The sequence below is a fragment of the Cavia porcellus genome, unplaced genomic scaffold (assembly GCF_034190915.1).
Source record: "Cavia porcellus strain 051 isolate PalLab524CR breed Dunkin Hartley unplaced genomic scaffold, mCavPor4.1 scaffold_19, whole genome shotgun sequence".
NCBI lineage: Eukaryota > Metazoa > Chordata > Mammalia > Rodentia > Caviidae > Cavia > Cavia porcellus.
In genome coordinates, this window is record NW_026947502.1 from 5,002,273 (window position 1) to 5,020,500 (window position 18,228).

Here is an 18,228-nt window from a genome sequence, read left to right on the forward strand (position 1 = left end):
GTTGAGTCTGTTTAAATCTTGTCTGTTTTTTAAGGCTTCTTTTTTTTTTTTTTTTTTTTTTTATTTAAAGAGAAAAACAAAACAGTAAAAGGGTACAAGTAGTAACAATTTCAAAAAAAATAAGAAATCACTATGGTTAATAAATTACATATTGTCATCTTACAAATAATTGATCAAGGCTTCTTTCATATCCCACACCTTCCTAGATTTATTTGTTTGTAAGTATGTATGTATTTTTGTCTTTTTGAGACAGGATTTGACTGTGCAGTTACAGCTGGCCTGGACCTCTCAGGGGCCCTCTTGCCTCAGCCTCTGGGGTGCTGGGATTGTAGGCGAGTACCAGCAGCCTGGCCTCTAGGTTTGGTTTAGTACCTCACTGTACCTGGCCCACCGCAGCCGCTTGTTTATGAGTTGAGTGTGCTCCAGGGTAAATGGCTTTTTCTCCACTGGTGTGCTCTCTGCGTCGGACGAGAGCTGTGGCCTGGCCTTAGTGCTTCCTGTTCCTGTTGAGTGGGACCGTGGCCGCATGTAGCTTCCTTACGAGGTGTGGTCCAGCAATACAGTAAGAGTTGAAGTGAAAAAAATTCATTGGAGTAAGGGACACGCTGCCATTAATTGCCTTCAGAAGATCACCTGTTGCTTTGAACACACTGACCCCATCATTCTGGCCGCTTCCTGTCTTGGCGTCTTTACTCAGCTCTCAGTGGTGTGAGCGGAATTGAGTCTTTTATGGTCATTTTGCCTTTGGGGCGGAACCAGAGGTCACGTGGTGCCAGGCTGTGGGAGAAGGTGCCCAGAGGTGCACTAGTGTTGCTGGGGGACCCGGCCAGGAGGGAAGGATTGGACTGTGCCGTGGAGCTGCAGGACTGGAGCCCCAAGCCCTATGAGGAAGGCATGGTGACAGTGCGTGGCGAAAGTGCACAAGTAAAGTAATTGGACCGGGGTAGGGGTGGGCACAGGCACACAGGCCACCTGAGGAGTGGACGCTTAGGCAGGAAGGCACTTAGACGAGTGAGGCTGTTGTGTCTGGTGCTTGTCCTTCCCCAGGAAAGGCTGCCTGGCTTAAGACAGTCTTGGCCAGACTGCTTTTCCCTCTTCCACTGATACCTGGTGACAGCCAGCGGCCTCTTGGCTGAGGTTCTGTCTTCTCCCACACTTCCCTGGCCCAGAGAATTGGAGGGAAGCGGTCCCTCGGGGCTTCTTGGTGATGGATCTGTGTTGTCTCCGGGTTGTCTCATCCTGCCTCATCTTCCACACTGCGTGGTTGCATGCTGTGGCAGCCTTTCCCGTGGCTTTCACCGTCCTCTGAAAGACTTGGCTTCAGAAAGTTGCAAAGGTGACAGGTTAAGTGTGTTCCAAGGGGAGGGCAGGACTTGGCAGAGAATTAAAGGCAATGTATCTTCTATGGTAATCATGTTTCAGATGATTGAACTGAAACCCTAGCTGTATGTTTCAACTACCCCTCGACTGCCCCGTGTGCTCACCCTGCTGTGGAGTCCTCAGGGCCACCTGTTTCCTCATGTTGCCATTGTCACCCGATAGCTTCACTCCTCGTATGTTGTTTTCATTTTGGTTTAATGATTGGCAAAACAAGGGCTGTAAGGTTGCTTTTTCTGGTAGATTCCTTGGTTATCCAGTCCTGTGGAATTGTCAAGAATAATTGGATTATAGATGCTTTGGGGATGCAAAGAATAAAAATGCCGCACAAGAGTGCAGAGTCAGTGACTTGGATTCCTCAGAGGCTGGTGCAGTGGGGACTGCACCTGTCATTGTGCTTTGTACATTTGCATTGGTCCCCAGACTTGTCCCCATTCCTTGTTTTTGTGCTGTTACTTTTGATGCTGAACAATGCTGAAGTCGTGTATGATCACACCGCCCTGCATGCACTTGATCTCATCTGAATCATGTGGAAGTAAAACAGTGTGAAATAGTGAAATTCCTGTGTGGCTTTCCTCCCAGGAAAAAGTACATTAGGTGCAGTTTGGAAGTCCTTAAGGCTCTACTGGACTTTTAGTGGTTTGTAGGAAGATTGAGCATATAGCTGGACGTATGGTAAGATTTATTCCAGGGCAAGAACATAAAGCAAAGTCAAGAAAAGGAGATAGTCCCTTGTCACATCTTCTGGAGGAAGTAAGCCACAGGCTTTCAGGAGTTAGGTAGGACCTGGTGAGTCCCTCATCAGCAAGGTGTGGTGCTGTGTGTAAATTGTCCTCTTTTGCCTGCGTCCAAGAGGCCTAGGGGTTTCATTTAGGGAGGCAGTCACATAGGTGTTCTGTATCCAGAAAGCACTGAACTTCTAGACTCGCAGAACAGGCTGTCACCATAAACTACATGAACTGTGTCACATTTTAGGCAAAGTGAGCCACTTTTAACCAGTTAGGGATTTCTTACTTTTTTAAGTTAACTTAAGGCAACTCTTTACTAAGAAGTTCTAAATGCCAGCGGAATTAATTCTTCAGTGCCATGTAAGGGCCAATTTTGCAAGCAGACCTTTGTAAGGACAGCAGTCTGGCTTTCATATTAAAATAACGCAACCTTGTCACTGTGATCTTCTGTGTAATCAATCATAGTATGTGACTAAACATTTGTCCCAATGCTGTCATGAATATTGCTGCTTTTCCTAATGGTTTGAAACACTCGATCATGTATAGAATAAATTGTGGGAGGTAGTTAAAGTCCTGGGTTTTGCTGATAAGTGATGTCCATCATATGATAAACTTGTGGATGTTTTTGTAGGTTCCTTGTTTCTATACTGATGCGGAAAGACGGTCAGTGATGGATGCAACACAGATTGCTGGTCTCAATTGCCTACGATTAATGAACGAAACGACAGCAGGTGAGATGGGACTGCATGCTTTTACTCCTTTGACTAATGTTGAAGGTTGTAGGATATGGTATACACTTCGGTGCTTAATCATACACTTACTTGGAAAGGAACACACTTACCGTGTGTTTTAATATCAGGGCTGTCTCTGTATCCGACTTGTGGACTGGTGCAGTCAGGAGTGGGGTGTAAAGTAGGCATTGGGCATGGGGGAGTGTTAACATGGCACAAGGGTCGAAGTAAAGGAGGAAAGTCTGTCTGGAGAGGGAGAATCGGTTTTTGGAGACATGTCCCAGTTCGTGGGAAATTGTAAGGAAGGCTGACCATCAGCATTTAACTCTTTGAGGTAAATGTTCCTCAGGAAAAAATTATGCAATGCTTATAAAGAATTTGATCTTTAAAAAATGAAAAGAACCCAGGCAAGGTGTTGCACTCCTGTATAATCAGTCCCAGCCGTTAGAGGCGAGGAGGAGGATTGCTGTGAGTTTGAGGTCAGCCTGGGCTGCTTGGTGAGTTAAAGGCCAGGCTGAACTGCATAGTAAGACACTGTCTCAAACAACAACAAAACAAAGGAAAAAGAAAGAATTTGATTGTATTTAAGACACAGTACATGATATGTTTAATCCCAGTCCTGTATGTAAAACTTGTTTTTTCTGTTTAAATAGTTTGTTACCTAGATTGTATTGTTTTTCTTGTATAGTTGCTCTTGCATATGGAATTTATAAACAAGATCTTCCTGCCTTAGAAGAGAAACCAAGAAATGTAGTTTTTGTAGACATGGGGCATTCTGCTTACCAAGTTTCTGTATGTGCATTTAATAGAGGAAAACTGAAAGTAAGTATAGTTTTTTCATTAAAATTATTACGAGTGTGGTAATTACATGTTTTTGGAGAGACAAATGGTTAATGAATTTTGAGTTACTAATGGAAGTGTGCTATGAGCCATATGAACTAGAAAATAATTATTGCAGAGGCAAAATGGTGATTATAGGGCCAAATAGTTCGTCAAAAGCCATCATGGTGCCAGGTGAGATGGAGCAGGATGATACTCTTAGCCACTTGGAAGACTGCGGCAGGAGGGTTACAAGTTTGAGGCCAGTCTGGGCAACTTAGTGAAAACTTGTCTCAAAAAATAAAGAAGTGGGGTTGTACTGTATAGCTCAGTGTTAGTGTTTACCTAGTGAGTGTGAGGTTCTGAGTTCCTTGATCAGTAGTGGGGAGGGAGGAGTAAGAGCTGGCCAGGTGTGTAGTAAACACACCCTCAAGAGAAAGCTCTTCAAATCCCCGAGGCTTAGCTGGGATGGTGGTACGGGTTTGTAATCCCAGCATGTGGCTGCCACAGGACAGTAGGATTTCGAGTTTGAACTTGGCTTGGGTAATTTAATGGGGTGTTGTCTCGAAAAAAAAAAGGCTGGGCATGTTACTTGGTGCAAAACTCACTAGATAGACTCCCTAGTATGCTCCCCCAATCCTGTTTTAAATCTGTCGTCTCTAAAACAAACAGTATTTACCTTGCAGACATATGATTCTTTGTGTGTGTGTGTGTGTGTGTGTGTGTGTGTGTGTGTGTGTCTGTCTGTCTGTCTGTCTGTCTGTCTGTGTGTTTTCTGAGACAGGGCCTTGCCACATAGTTCAGCCCAGTTTAAAACTTGCAGTGGTTCTCCTGTGTTGGGATTACAGGCATGTGCCATCACATCTGGCCATTTCTGGATTTTTTTTTTTTTTTTGTGATCTTTTAGAGAGAGGGTCTCACTATGCAGTTCAGGTAGCCTTGAGTTCACTTTGTGACTCAGGCTGGTCTCGAACTCACAGTGATCCTCCTGCCTCAGTCTCCCAAATACTGGGGATACAGTTGTGTGTCACCCCTCTGGCTCATTTCTGGAATTCTGGACGCCCTGTAGTAAGCATACAGAATTGTAGAAGTACTCAAAATAGGGAGGAGTCAGAGGGCGAACGGTCCTAGTTGACTTTGCTGTGGTTCCACAGCAGGGGTAAAATCAGTTTTCCATCTGTCTAGGAGGATTTTATCTAATGTCTGCTTTAATTGAGTTGTGTGTTAATTGGCTGCCCTCCCAAAATTTGGGGTTGGAGGGAGAGGGACCAGTGCAGATGTGTTTTTGGTAGTTTTGAGACTCGTAGTTTTCCCATTTTTAAACTTTTTTATATACATACATGTACATGTTTTTTTCTTTCAGCTTGTCACACTAGTGAAACAATATGAGTTTGCATTTAAACTTGAATCACTAATAGAATTATTACTGAAATCCATCTTACGCTTTCACCTGTTTTTGTGTGTTTTTGCTTTCACCTTTTTAAACAAGAGTGGCCATCATTTAGCCTGGCTTTGGGTCAGAATGGAACGTGTTAATGACCACCTGTGTTTGAGTTTCTAAACTGTCTTTTACTGTTGGTTGTCACCTGTCAGTTTTCCAAATATTGTGATTGGTTTTAATGTAATTACAAAAATACCCATTATTAAAAACTATCCCCCAAACTTGGAAAATATTTACGTGTAAAGACAAGGTGATATTCATCATCTTGGTGCTCTAACAGTTTGCTGTATTCCCCTCCCCTCCTGTTCCCTCTCTCTGCTCCCTCCTCTTGTTCCAGTGGTCCTGGGGCTTGGGACCAGTGCCTTTGCACTGGGGCTACATTGCTGGCCCTGTTTATTTTTTGTTGACTGAGCTGGGCTGAGATTGTGAGTCTCTTGCGGGCCTCGGCCTGCGGAGTCGGTGGGATTGCAGATGCATGGTGCCCTGCCTGGCTCATTCTAATTTTAATGGAAGCAAAATTGAAATGACACTTAAGTTTTTTGTCCTGTATTTTTCCAGGTAACATATTACATTCTTTATGGCTTTTTGCGTTCTTTGAAAAGATTATTGTTATCACTTACTTAGCCTTTTATTGAATTTAATTAGATCTAGTTTGCATATAATGTGCTATAGAGTTTGAAAACTAATAACATTAGCTCATTGAATTTCTGGGGCAGGGATATACCTCAGTGGCACAGTGCCTGCCTGGCAAGTGTAAGGTCCTGGGTTTGAGTGCTAGTACCAAAACCAAAACAAAAACCAAGACAGTAACAAAAAAGGGTTCCTGTTAAGTAGAGACAAAGTTGTCAGGAAGGCTTTAGTGACTTTCTGGTAGTAAACTGCTTAGAGTAGGCCTTTCATGTGATCCACAGCTGTGAGAGAGTGGAGATGGAAGGACATAGGTAGCATCAGTGTGTGTCCTTGCTGTCGGAGTTTGGAATTACGTCTTGAGTTTGACTTCCACCTCCACAGCTTTAGTAGCGTGGTGACCTGCAGGCTGTCTCACTTGCCTGTATCTGTAGCATAATCTGGGATCGCAGTGTCTATTGTCAGTGTAGTTTTTTCAGGCATTCAGCAACACATGTTGAAATGTGCACTTGCTTTTTTTTGAACAATTTATGTATCATGATAACTTGTTGAATGAATTGGTTAATTGTTGCCAATTATCTTTTTTCTAAGGTTTTGGCTACAGCATTTGATACAACACTGGGAGGCAGAAAATTTGATGAGGTGTTAGTAAATCACTTCTGTGAAGAATTTGGGAAGAAATACAAGCTAGACATAAAGTCTAAAATCCGTGCATTATTACGACTATCTCAAGAGTGTGAGAAACTCAAGAAATTGATGAGTGCAAATGCTTCAGACCTCCCTTTGAGCATCGAGTGTTTTATGAATGATGTTGATGTGTCTGGAACTATGAATAGGTAACAGTAATCATATTTTGATGTTAAACTAAATTGTGACTTTGTTTTTTACTTATTTAACTAATTGTTGAAATTATCATGCTTGTTAACATGATAATTTCAGTTCTATGGGTAAAAGTTACAGGCCATTTGGGGCTTAGTTTTTATGTAAAGGTTAAGTTTGATGATTCTTTTTTTTTTTAATCTTAAAGGGGGTAAAATTAAACAACAAAACAGAACAAAATAGGACATAAGAAAGTGATGTAAGAGATACAAATTTCAAAGCTAGATGGGGGCTGGGGATTTATCTCAGTGGCATAAGCGCCTGCCTTGAAAGCAGGCAATCATGAGTTCGATCCCCGGTACCGATACAAAGAAAAAGACAAAAAAAAAAAAAAAAAAAAAAAAAAAAAAAAAAAAAAAAATTCAAAGCTCGATGACTTGAGATCTTCAGTATCACATTGTCTCTTGCTTTCTTCCAAATAGCTGTCCATGTCTTTGCGTACAGAGAATTCATACAAAACAACATAGTATAAAACTGATCCGAACTGAATGAGGAGGGCATTTTAGGTCTTCAAAACCAGACAACAGGGGAAGTCACCAATGGCTGTCGTAGAGTCTCTCGTTCTCTTCAAAATAGCTGTCCATGCTTTCATGTGTATTGAAGTTCAACAAAACAAAACAGGCAGTGGGGAGGGGTTGTTTTGTTTCTCAGCACTCTAGATCCCAGCATGGCACAGGTCCCAGTAATCACTGGTGGCTCCCGTCCTGGGCCACCACAGCCTGCTACGCTTCTGGGGGGTGGGGTGGGGAGAGGTGTTTGCTTCAAGTTGTTTCTTTCTAATGAATTGACCATTTCATTGCCCAAGTTCTGAAATGGCCAACAGACCACTGAAAGACATCTCTTTCGGCTCCTGCTTGAAACCGGGGTCAGGAAGCTGCCGGCCTTGATTTAGGGCCAGGAAGCCATAGTTTGATGATTCTTTAGTGGAGACTGGCATTTTATTTTGAGTAGCTATTCTAGGAAGTTAGCAGTTCTAACATACACACAATACCTGAGCCAGCAGTTTTTGTGAAAGCTAGGGCAAAATACTTACTGTAGAATTCAGTTGAATTTAATTTAGCCATTGATTAAGAAATCGTTCGTTTCTGAGCAGCTTGGGATCACTTGAGAGCAGTTGCTGCTTTCGTCTAGTCCGGCCCAGATTCTGCGTGACGACCTTGACCAAGGGCCGTTCTTAGAAGCACTCACTGTTATTGTTGCCTGGTTGTGTTGCTTGGTTGATGGGAATGTGCTGTTCCTTTTGGCCGTGAGCTCCGCTGATAGATTGTAGACAAGACCCATGGCTTGTTTAGAGAAGTTTATCTCAGTGATCTTCAGAGAACCAAGATGGCATGTGTTGTTGTCTGGTGTCCAGATTTTAACTTGTCCTTTCTCTGACTTGAAAGGGACAGCTTGCATTTTTATTGAGCAGCAGTTTTCTTGTGTGTGCATATGTTTTCTGGAGACAGCAGTGAGCCAGTATGTGTTTTAGAGTTGTTAGGGAGATGTTATTTTTTTATTTATTTATTTTTTAAAGCCAGTCAAATTTAGCAGCGTGGGGGGGTAGTATACCAACTTTAGTGACAGATGTTATGTGTTTTTACAGGGCTCATACCCTTTATGTAGAAACTGCTTTGCCTTTGTGCTGGTTTTTAAAAACAAATTGTACTTTGTCTGCATTGTCAGAACATAGATCCAGTTATGCTGTTTTTTCATTTGTTTCTGTCTCTCTTTCTCCCTCTCTTTTTCCTCTGTCTGTTTTTCCCTTCTTTCCTAAGACTCATATAGCTGCTTTTCCACTGAGCCAGTCCCCAGTCTGTTTTATTCTTTGAGACAAAGTCTTGTTGAGTTGTCCAGGCAAGATTGAAGAACGTGTGATCTTCCTGCCTCATCTTCCCCAGTGCTGGGATTATAGACATGGGCCATTGCCCCTGATACATGCTCTATCTTATAGCCTGTATTTTAGTCATTAATGTCACTAGTGCTGATCTTTTTATTCAGATTTTATTGGTATATTTTAGGTATTATACATAGTGATCACATTCATTTATAGAGAACTTGTACTTGTACATGACACATTTCCCCCATTTCACACCCTTCCTTCAGCCCTCCTCCCCTCCGCATTTACTGAAGCTTTGTTCCATGTTTCCCTTCCTTTCTCGCTTTTTTTCCCCCTTCCTTCCTTTCCCTCTTCTCTCTCCCTTGTTCCCCTCCTGATTTGAACATTTTCATCCTTCCTACCTACCTGCCTACCTACCAAGAATTGAACTTGGGACCTCATGCTTGCCCGGCAGGTGATGTGCTGCCGAGCTATATCCCCAGCCCAAACGCTTTCTTCCTACTTCACAATACCCACTACAGTCGTGGTCCTCATTTACACACCTACATATCTTGCTGCTCTCACTTACTGTAGTGTTTTTCTGGTTCATCCACACCGTAGTGTACATCAGCACCTTTTTTGTGCATGTAGTGCTGGACTGTGATTATACTACATTTTACCCCTCCATGAGTTGATGAGTTGTGCCACCTGTTAGCTGTTGTGAATAGTGCAGTGGACAAATACTTGGTTGAGTAGTGGCTTTCAGTCCTTTGGGGTGTATGTGTAATTGCTGGCTAGTATTGTAATTTTAGAACTTTGGGAGGAATTACCGAAAGTATTTTTCTTCCTTGTTAAAGTCGGCCAACTTTCAGCACTCGCTTCAGCAGTGTATGAGGCTTCCACTTTTCCCTCATTCTTGCCATCACCTGTCAGTGTCAGTTTCCTTGATTTTGTGTCTCTGTCTCTTCATTTTGGTTGTTGAAAGGTCATTCTCTTGTATTCCCCCACCCCACCCCCATCTCCACCCCCAGTACCGGGAGTTGAATCCAAGGCATACCACTTGGTCCGTAAGGGTTCTCCTGAGCTGTGTTCCTGGCCCCTTTTTGAAAAATGTATTTTAGCTAGCCATAGTGATGCACATCTGTAATCCCAGCACTCTGGAAGCGGGGTCAGGAGGATCTTCACAAGTTTGAGGCCAGACTGGGGCTTAATAGTGAGTTCAAGGCCAGCCTAAACTACATAGTGAGACCCAGTCTCAAAAAACAAACAACGCCCCCTCCAAAAAAACCATGTGTTTTACTATAGGGTCTTGCAGAGCCGGCTAGGCTGTCCTCAAACTTGCAATCCTTTTGCCTCAGCCTCCCAAGGAGCTGGGATTACAGGTGTGTACCACCATATTCCTGAGGCTTTCTGTGAGTTCCTGAGGACCAGCCCCCATAGAGGGTGTTTCTTCCCTTTACAGTTGGTCTGTGTGTTTGTACTTCACAGTCACCTCATTGGATAGAACACCCTTAGGTGGTCGTATCTTCTCACCCGAGTGTGTTAGACAGTGACAGTCTGTTTTCTCTCACCATATGGTGATGTCATGGCTGTCGGGAGTGTGACAGTCTGCTTTTCTTTTTTTTTGCCTTTTTCCTTTTTATTGGTACTGGAGATCGAACTTACGACTGCCTGCTTGCAAGGCAGGCACTTATGCCGCTGAGCTAAATCCCCAGCCCTGACAGCCTGCTTTTCAGTTACTCATTACTTGTTCTTTTTTGCCTAGATGCTCAGGTATCTTTTCTGCCCCGAAAGCAGTATGTTTTGGTGTTGGTTGTTTTGGATCAATTTTCTTTTTTTTTTTTTTTTTTCACCTGAAGATTATGGTTTAAAGTTTTCTTCAGGTAAACCGAGCCTTTGTATTAGTTTCACACCATTAGTCCGTTTTAAAATTTAAATGTTCCCGAGCTACATTGTCTGTTTGTTCTGTTTTCATGCTTTGGTTTTCTTGGGGAACGTCTCTGTAATTCCACTGATATTCTTTTCTGTTTCCTTTTCAGTCCTTCATGGCATTATTGGCTATGTCTTATGTATGTTCTGGTTAGGTTTTTCCTATTGACATTTGTGTTTTGTTTTTCTTTTTTTCTATTTTAAGACAGGGTCTTGCTAATGCAGTTCAGGCTGGCCTGAGCTCACATTGTTGTTGGCTTATCTTTTAATAAAGTATTTTTTTAATTCCTCTTTATTTGGATTTTTTTTTTTTTTTTTTTTTTGGTACCAGGGAATTGAACTCACGACCTCATGCCTGCCAGGTAGGCACTTAATACACTGAGCTAAATCCCTGTTATTGAGGTCACTTTGTAACCCAGGCTGGTCTAGAACTTGTAATGATCCTCTTGCTTCAGCCTCCCAAGGCCTGGGATTACAGCCATGCCCCACCACCTCCGGCTTGACATTTGTTTTTTTAACTTTTAAATTCTTTTTTCATCCTGATATTTTGTTTCCTGTACCTTTTTTTTAATTGAGGTAGAGTTCACACCCCTAAATTTCACTGTTTTGGAGGATAAAATGCAGCGGTTTTTAGTATATTGGAAAGGTTCTTCTACCATGGCTGCTAAGTATGTGATGTTATTGTTACCTCAAAAGACCTGTGGCAGTCATTGTTTCCCTCCAAAGCAGAGGCAGCTACTAGCCCACCTCCTGTCCCTGTGGGTTTGCGTATTCTGTAACTCACTTTTAGGTGAAAGAAGCATTCCTGACCTGCTGGGAGGGAGTTGAGAGTTGGTCTGATTGTACTGCTCTAGAGCACCCTCGCTTTTGTGAAACGGTCCCATGTTCCTGGGGACTGAACTCAGTGCCTTCATCGGGAGCTCCAGCCCCAGCCCTTTTGCTACTTTTTAAATTTTGAGACAGGATCTTGTGCTAAGTCACCAAGTTGCCCGGGTGAGCTTCAATTTGCAGTCTTGCTGCCTCAGCCTCCCCAGGTGTTGGAATAATTACAGAAATGCTTCGCCACGCCTCACTTGTGAAATTTAAAGCGAAAATGTGGCTTCTTGACTTTCTGAGATTTGCGTTCTCTCTCTTGTGTCTTCCTTTGTCTTCCTTCTGTTGCCTTGCTCATGTTAGATTTTTGTGTTGGCGGTTTTTCCTTAATAGTAGCATCCCTTTTTTCCCTTGAAGAGAACTGTAGGCTGGGCCCATTTTGTTGTTGTCCCAGTACCCTTCATCAGGGAGCTGTTACAGTCTTGCTTTGGGGCTTCCAGATGCCTTCTGCTTTCAGCTTACTGATTGGTCCGCTTGCGTTTTTGGTTGCTTGGTTGCCTTGTACAGAGCTGATAATCAGGAGGAATTGTGGATGTCAGTGGTTTGCCTCTGTTTTTTGAGATAGGGTCTCACTGTGTAGTCCAGGTGGACCTTGAACTCACTGTGGAGCCCAGGTTGACCTCAAATTTGGGATTATCCTCTTGTCTCAGTCTTCTGAGTGCTGGGCTTAACAGGTGTGTGTCACCATGCCTGGCTAAAACACATAAATCTCCATCCCCAGCTTGTCATGTTTTTAATTGTTGACATTGTCAAGTATTCAGCAAGGTTAAGAGAATTTTATAGTGTCATCCATTGAAATTTTATTTTTGTTCTGAGAATCAGACTCAGGACCTCGCACTTACCCGGCAGATGCTTGTACTGCTGAGCGACATCCTCGGTCCAGTGGTGACATCTGTGTAACATTGTAAGTGACCATTGTAAGTGACCAGCTCACTATGCAGTCTGGGCTGCATAGTGAGCTCATGGCCAGCTACATAAACAAGACTTTTGTCTCAAAAAACACAACAGCAGGCCTGGTGGCACACACTTGTAATCCCAGCACTTGGGAGGCTGAGCAGGAGGATCACTTGAGGCCATTCTGGGCTGCATAGTAAGACCTTGTCTCAAAGAAAGAAAGAAAGATAAATCCCCCAAAAAAACCAGGGTGCCCTTTCCATTTTATATCACTCAGGAGTATAAGTGCGGTCCAATTTTTGCACATCTTTATCAGCATTGGTTATTGCTTCTTGGTTCCTGGTTTCTGGTTATAGTCATGCATTGCACATGAAATTGGGATGTGACTTCTCTGTTGTTTTTCTAACAGAGGCAAATTTCTGGAAATGTGTGATGATCTCCTAGCTAGAGTGGAGCCGCCACTTCGTAGCGTTTTGGAGCAAGCCAGTAAGTATGCCTGTGCGAGAGTTGTCTGTGTGCTTCAGACTCTTCCAAAGCATTTGCATCTCTTTCCTCCCAAAAAGTGTGCAGATACTTGTCATATGAGCTATGCGAGCTCCTTGCTTTCTTTTTATCTTTATCTTCCCTCTGGAATGCCTTCTTCCCAAAGTAATCTTTGATAAATGTCTAGCGCAGTCCAAAAAGTTTCTCCTAGAAAACTAATTGAGACTCAGAGGTAGGTAAAACTTTTCAGGTATTCGTTAGAAGCTGTCTTTTGGTGTGATGGTGTGGTGCCAGGGTTTTCAGTCAGCGAGTCCTCGGTTAGCGGAGAGGAGCTGCAGACAACAGCTTTTACGCAGTAGGGTGCTGTAGTTTTCCCTTTTTTGCTGACTAGAGATCGAACCCAGGGATGCTGCACCACTGAGCTACGCCCCTACCCTTTTTAGATTTTCTTTTGGGAAGCAGCCTTGCTGAGTCGCTCGTGCTGCCTTCCAGCCTCAGCCGCCTGAGTACCTGGGTGTGCTGCAAGGTGGGGCCTGCCTCACGGGCCAGGGTGCTAAGTGCACTTTCACTTAGGAACATAGTGGTTTTCCTGAAACCTGGACACACTTTCTTACCCAGTGCACTGTGTGTTGTGGTGCTAAAGGCTTCAGTGTTGAGGTGCAATTTTCACTCGTATGGGCTTAGTCCTTACGTCAGAGTGGTTATTGATCCTGGCAGTTGGGCATGCTTTGCACATCAGGAAGCGCCCCCTCCCCTGTTTTGTTTAGTTTTTGAGAAGGGGGTCTTACTGTATTGTCTCTGCTGGCCTAGAATTCCTGAGCTTGAGTAATCTTAACTGCCTCAGCTTCCCGAATAGCTGGGACTAAGGCACACCACTACATCTGGCTCCAGCCTTTCTTTTTTTTTTTTTTCTTTTCTGTTCTGTTCTTTCTTTTTGAGACAGAGTCTCACTACGTAGTCCAGACTGGCCTTGACCCCACTGTGTTGCTGGCCTCGCACTCACGGCAGTCCTCCTGTTTCAGCCTCCCCAGTGCTGGGATTATGAGTGCGCTCCACCATGCACTGCCCTTTTTTATTTCATTATGAAATACTAATTTAAAGGTTCTTTTAATCTAAATGTGTAACTGTTTTAACATAGAACTGAAGAAAGAAGATATTTATGCAGTGGAGATAGTTGGTGGTGCCACACGAATCCCTGCAGTAAAAGAGAAGATTAGCAAGTATTTTGGAAAAGAACTTAGTACGACATTAAATGCTGACGAAGCCGTCACTCGAGGCTGTGCACTGCAGGTGAGGCTTCATCATCACAGCAAAATGTGTCTACCTGAGAATTGGGGCTTCTGACAGCTTTATTTTAAATTGTCACAGAGGTGTTTGTGAAAGGAATTGTGCTACTACCTAAAGAGATGAATAAATTGACTCAGAAATGTGGATAATTCTGAGCTTGACATACTACTAGAATTTGGCATGTTTCTGTCTATATGAAAATGGTGTACATCAATTAAATAATGTTTGAGGGTTAATGGAAAAATAAGTTATGGGAGGGGCAGGTAGGTAAAAGTGCTTGTTCAGACTCTTAGATTATTAACGCACATATTTAAGGATGACCAGTGTTGATAGTGTCAAATTATTTATAGGTCTAGTGATAACAGTTCGTGATGTCTGTGCTTTATTACATGGAATTTTTAAAACTTACTATTCTAGTGTGCGATCTTATCACCTGCCTTCAAAGTCAGAGAGTTCTCCATTACCGATGTGGTGCCATACCCAATATCTCTGAGATGGAATTCTCCAGCTGAAGAAGGCTCAAGGTAATACCTGTGTAAATCATAGCTACACTTAAAGAGTTGATGTCATATGTTGCCCTCCTTTTTACTTTACACAAATTTGTAGCATTTGTTGTCCTCGGAACAAAGTGATCAGTTACTGTAGTTATGGTGAGTTGATGTCCATATATATACCAGTACCAGGGATCAAACTCACAACCATGCGCTTGCAAGGCAGGCGCTTATGCCACTGAGCTAAATCCCCAGCCCCATGTCCATATTTAGATCCCTGTTTGACTCTGCTGAAATCATGGTGCCTTTTATGTGCTGAAACAACGCTATTTCTTTGTTTTAACTGACTATCCATATAGAGTCTTAGAAAGTGAAACTTCTGTTTTGTTCTTTTCCCATTTAGTGACTGTGAAGTCTTTCAAAAAAACCATGCTGCTCCTTTCTCTAAAGTCCTCACATTTTATAGAAAGGAACCTTTCACTCTTGAGGCCTATTACAGCTCTCCTCAGGATTTGCCTTATCCGGACTCTGCAATTGGTGAGTAGACTCAGAAATTCAAATGATAACAGGAGCTTGTATGTACTCAAAAAACTGGGATAGCAGAAAGAACAGATGTGATATTCTGAAGTTTAGGTACTTTAGATCACAGGAAAAAACTTCTTCCAGTCAATTAACAGGTTCGTAGCCAACGTAACTGGCTCCCCAGCGTGGGGCAGTATTTCTCAGTTAATGCACATTGAGGGTGCACTTTGTGCATAAGGTGGTGCTAGGTGAAGCGTTAAAGAGCACAAACAGTAAACATAATTCCAGATTGACCTTAACATACAGTTAAAAGACACAGAAAATATTTAGGAAGTGTTTATGCGGTGTCAGTGCAGCGTAGGTTTTGACACAGTGTAGGCTAGAGTCTGTGTGGGTGTAAGAGAGTCTCCATGTACACACTGGGAGCTTTTGTAATCTGGAATTCATACAGGTTGAGAAGGGAGAAACTAAAGTTAGACAACAAAGGTTATAGTACATGAGTGAAACATTAGCAGAGATGGTTAGATACTGTGGAAAGGAATTAAGCCGCTCTGCTTTCCTCATTTGTAGAGTAGGCATGGTAGTTAATATTTGGTAGTGTTGTGAGAATAAGCACAAAAGTAACTCTTTTATAATTAGGCCTGGAAATGCCAGTTTCTTGAAAAATGAAGCAAGCAAAATGTTTTTAAAAAGTGAATGATAAGCCTGTGTGTTTCGGGAATCTGTCTAGTAGTGATGTATTTATTAAGAGAGGAAAAGCAACAATTTAGGGGCTATTTGAGGCTGTAGGTGGGTCAGGATGATAAGAGCTTGAGCGTATATGAAAGAGGAGGGAGACATCGCTGATGTAGTAAGAGCCCCAGCCATCGGTGGGGCCTGCCTGCAGGGCCACGTTAGTTCCTGGCCTTTGTTCTTACGGGAGCTCACTGTGCTGTGTGTCCTGTCTTATCCTGTCCCTCCCTAGCTCAGTTTTCAGTTCAGAAAGTCACTCCCCAGTCCGACGGCTCCAGTTCCAAAGTGAAAGTCAAGGTTCGAGTGAACGTCCATGGCATTTTCAGCGTGTCCAGTGCGTCCCTCGTGGAAGTGCACAAGTCTGAGGAGAATGAGGAGCCCATGGAGACAGATCAGAATGCCAAGGAGGAGGAGGTAATGTGGACGGCTTAGCGCCATGATGGCGAGCCTATGGCACGTGTCACTTGCTTCTCCTTAAGACGGAAGATGTTAATGTACAAGTTTAGGAAAAACTAAGACCTCAGCGTTCAGGTTTCATTGCAGTGTTGGCACTTTGGCATACATAGGTGTGTTGTGGGTTGCAGGTGGACACTCGTCTCTAAAAGATTGGCCATCGCTGTCTTAGAAGGTTCACGGTGGCGCGGGGGTGGCCTGAGAGAGGCTGGGCGATGGGAGAGCTGCCGAGAGCTTGGACTGGACGTGTGCCATCCCTTTCCCAGCATGGGTGCTGATTATCTTTTGATTCTTTTTCTTTCTTGCTGCTTCTTCCTCCTCCTTTTTTTTCCTTTTTCTTCTTTTTGGAGACAAGGCTCACTAGGTAGTTCAGGCTGGCTTTCCTCCTGTCTCGGCCTCCCCAGTGCTGGGAGTACAGGCATGCTGCACCACGCCTGGCCAGCAGCCTGTGTTTTTTACATGAGTTTTCGTGGACATGGGATCTCCGTTGGCTCTTAGCTTCAGACCATGCACTTCTCAGCTTCAGTGAGTTTTGGTTCTGGCTGTGGAACAACGCTGAATCTCGTCTCCTTACTTTTACAAGTGGACTGGGTTGTGCATCCATTGCTGTAGTGTACACTGGATCTTAGCCTGTGCTTCAGAGTCAACCTTTTATACAGCTACAGATGCCAAGTTCGCATTCTCAGATACTAATTTGAATTGGTCTGGACTGGGGCTCAAGTGTCAGCAGAGTTCAGAGCCCCCTGGCTCATTCTCCTTCACTGCACGGTGTGGAGAACCCCTGGTCCAGGCCTCCGTGGACTTGTTGTCCCTGTCTGCTGAGAGGTCTCAGTGTGTCCACCTCTTCTGTTGCGTTCAGGGGTCGTACCTCTGGAGACAGAAAGGCTGCTGTAGGAATGAATCTGCCTGTGTAAAGAAGCTTGGCAAGCCGCGTGCTGTCTGAGGTTGTGTTTTGGAATGATGCCTTTGTGCATTATAAGGACTCACCATTCGCAAAGCGTCCCCTAGCCATTCTCGTTTACGTAGCATTAGGGCGAGGGCAGCGTTAGCCCAGTTGTTCAGATGTTATCAGCTGAGTTCCAAGAGGACAGCGGTATCATTCCAGGTAATGTGTGGAACAGCTGGGATTTGAGCCTCTGGCTTCTGACTGCTAGTAATTCAGCAGGAATTCCATGCCGCGTCACTGTCAGTGTGTCGTGAGGGTTGTGTACCCCTCATTAATAGCTTTCCGTTTCAGGATTGATTCAATTTGATCTGTTTTTCAGAAGATGCAAGTGGACCAGGAAGAGCCGCAGGCTGACGAGCAGCAGCAGCAGACAGCGGCAGAAAACAAGGCCGAGTCTGAAGAAATGGAGGTGCGAGCTACTTTGGCTTCATGTCTCTTTAGTGCACACTGTTTTGGATGAGGGGCTGTATTGCTAATGGCGCAGTTTCTTTGTAAGATGTTGTAATGGATTTGGAAAGTGCTGTTCACAAGGTGCTTTTGAGCTCTGGCTGAGTTGATGGCGCAGGAGGAGGAGAGCCTCTCGCAGCCCCGGTTCCTTTGCCAGGCCGGTGATTGGCTCATCTGCCATTCCTTAGTCACACTACCCTTAATTTGTTACTGATAAACTGAGACTTGGTAATTTTTTCAGATTGCTAGCTGCCTTACTTTTATCTTTTTATTGAAAGATATATAAATGAGATAGTTAAGTACATTTTGTAAATAATGCATTTATCCTAAAATGAATGTGTTAATTTGTATCTCATACCACTGATTGCTTAATTCTGCGTTTTCATGTTTAGATTTGTTTTTAGCATTGAAAATATGGTTTCTTAAAAGTTGCTTAAGAAATTGGAACGGATCATCTCAGTCTTGAGAGTCCTCATTGTGGCATTGATTGACAAAACACTTGATGGGACTTAAAGTAGCATCAGTGTGCTGTCCTTTTACATGTCAGTGCGAGACTGGACTTGGCTTGACGTTAGCGTTGCAAGTAGTACATTAAAAAGGAAAAAAAAGACAGAGGAGATGGCGCTCAGTCTTTAGTGGGTGGAGACACTGGGGCGGCAGCAGGAGGGAGAAGTGTCTGACTCCAGTGTGAGGGGCGGGTGCCAGGCCCCGTGTGCCACCCCTGTTCCTGTGCCCTGTGGTGGTGTACCTTTCTAGGGGCTGTCATTAGGG

At 43.6% G+C, this 18,228-nt stretch overlaps 1 protein-coding gene and 1 non-coding gene across 2 annotated transcripts in view; one reads left to right on the top strand and one right to left on the bottom strand.

Annotated features, from left to right (window-relative positions):
- Nucleotides 1-18,228, top strand: part of Hspa4 (heat shock protein family A (Hsp70) member 4) — a 41,580-nt gene that overhangs the window by 13,899 nt on the left and 9,453 nt on the right. The window contains exons 5-13 of the mRNA XM_063230622.1: nt 2,737-2,836; nt 3,525-3,658; nt 6,315-6,559; nt 12,506-12,582; nt 13,718-13,869; nt 14,284-14,390; nt 14,761-14,894; nt 15,844-16,025; nt 17,330-17,419. Coding sequence (XP_063086692.1) covers nt 2,737-2,836; nt 3,525-3,658; nt 6,315-6,559; nt 12,506-12,582; nt 13,718-13,869; nt 14,284-14,390; nt 14,761-14,894; nt 15,844-16,025; nt 17,330-17,419 — 1,221 coding nt within the window. The remainder of the gene's footprint in view (nt 1-2,736; nt 2,837-3,524; nt 3,659-6,314; nt 6,560-12,505; nt 12,583-13,717; nt 13,870-14,283; nt 14,391-14,760; nt 14,895-15,843; nt 16,026-17,329; nt 17,420-18,228) is intronic.
- Nucleotides 7,367-7,500, bottom strand: LOC111755369 (small nucleolar RNA SNORA2/SNORA34 family). The gene has a single exon (XR_002789931.1). It is a non-coding gene; the product is annotated as a small nucleolar RNA SNORA2/SNORA34 family (small nucleolar RNA).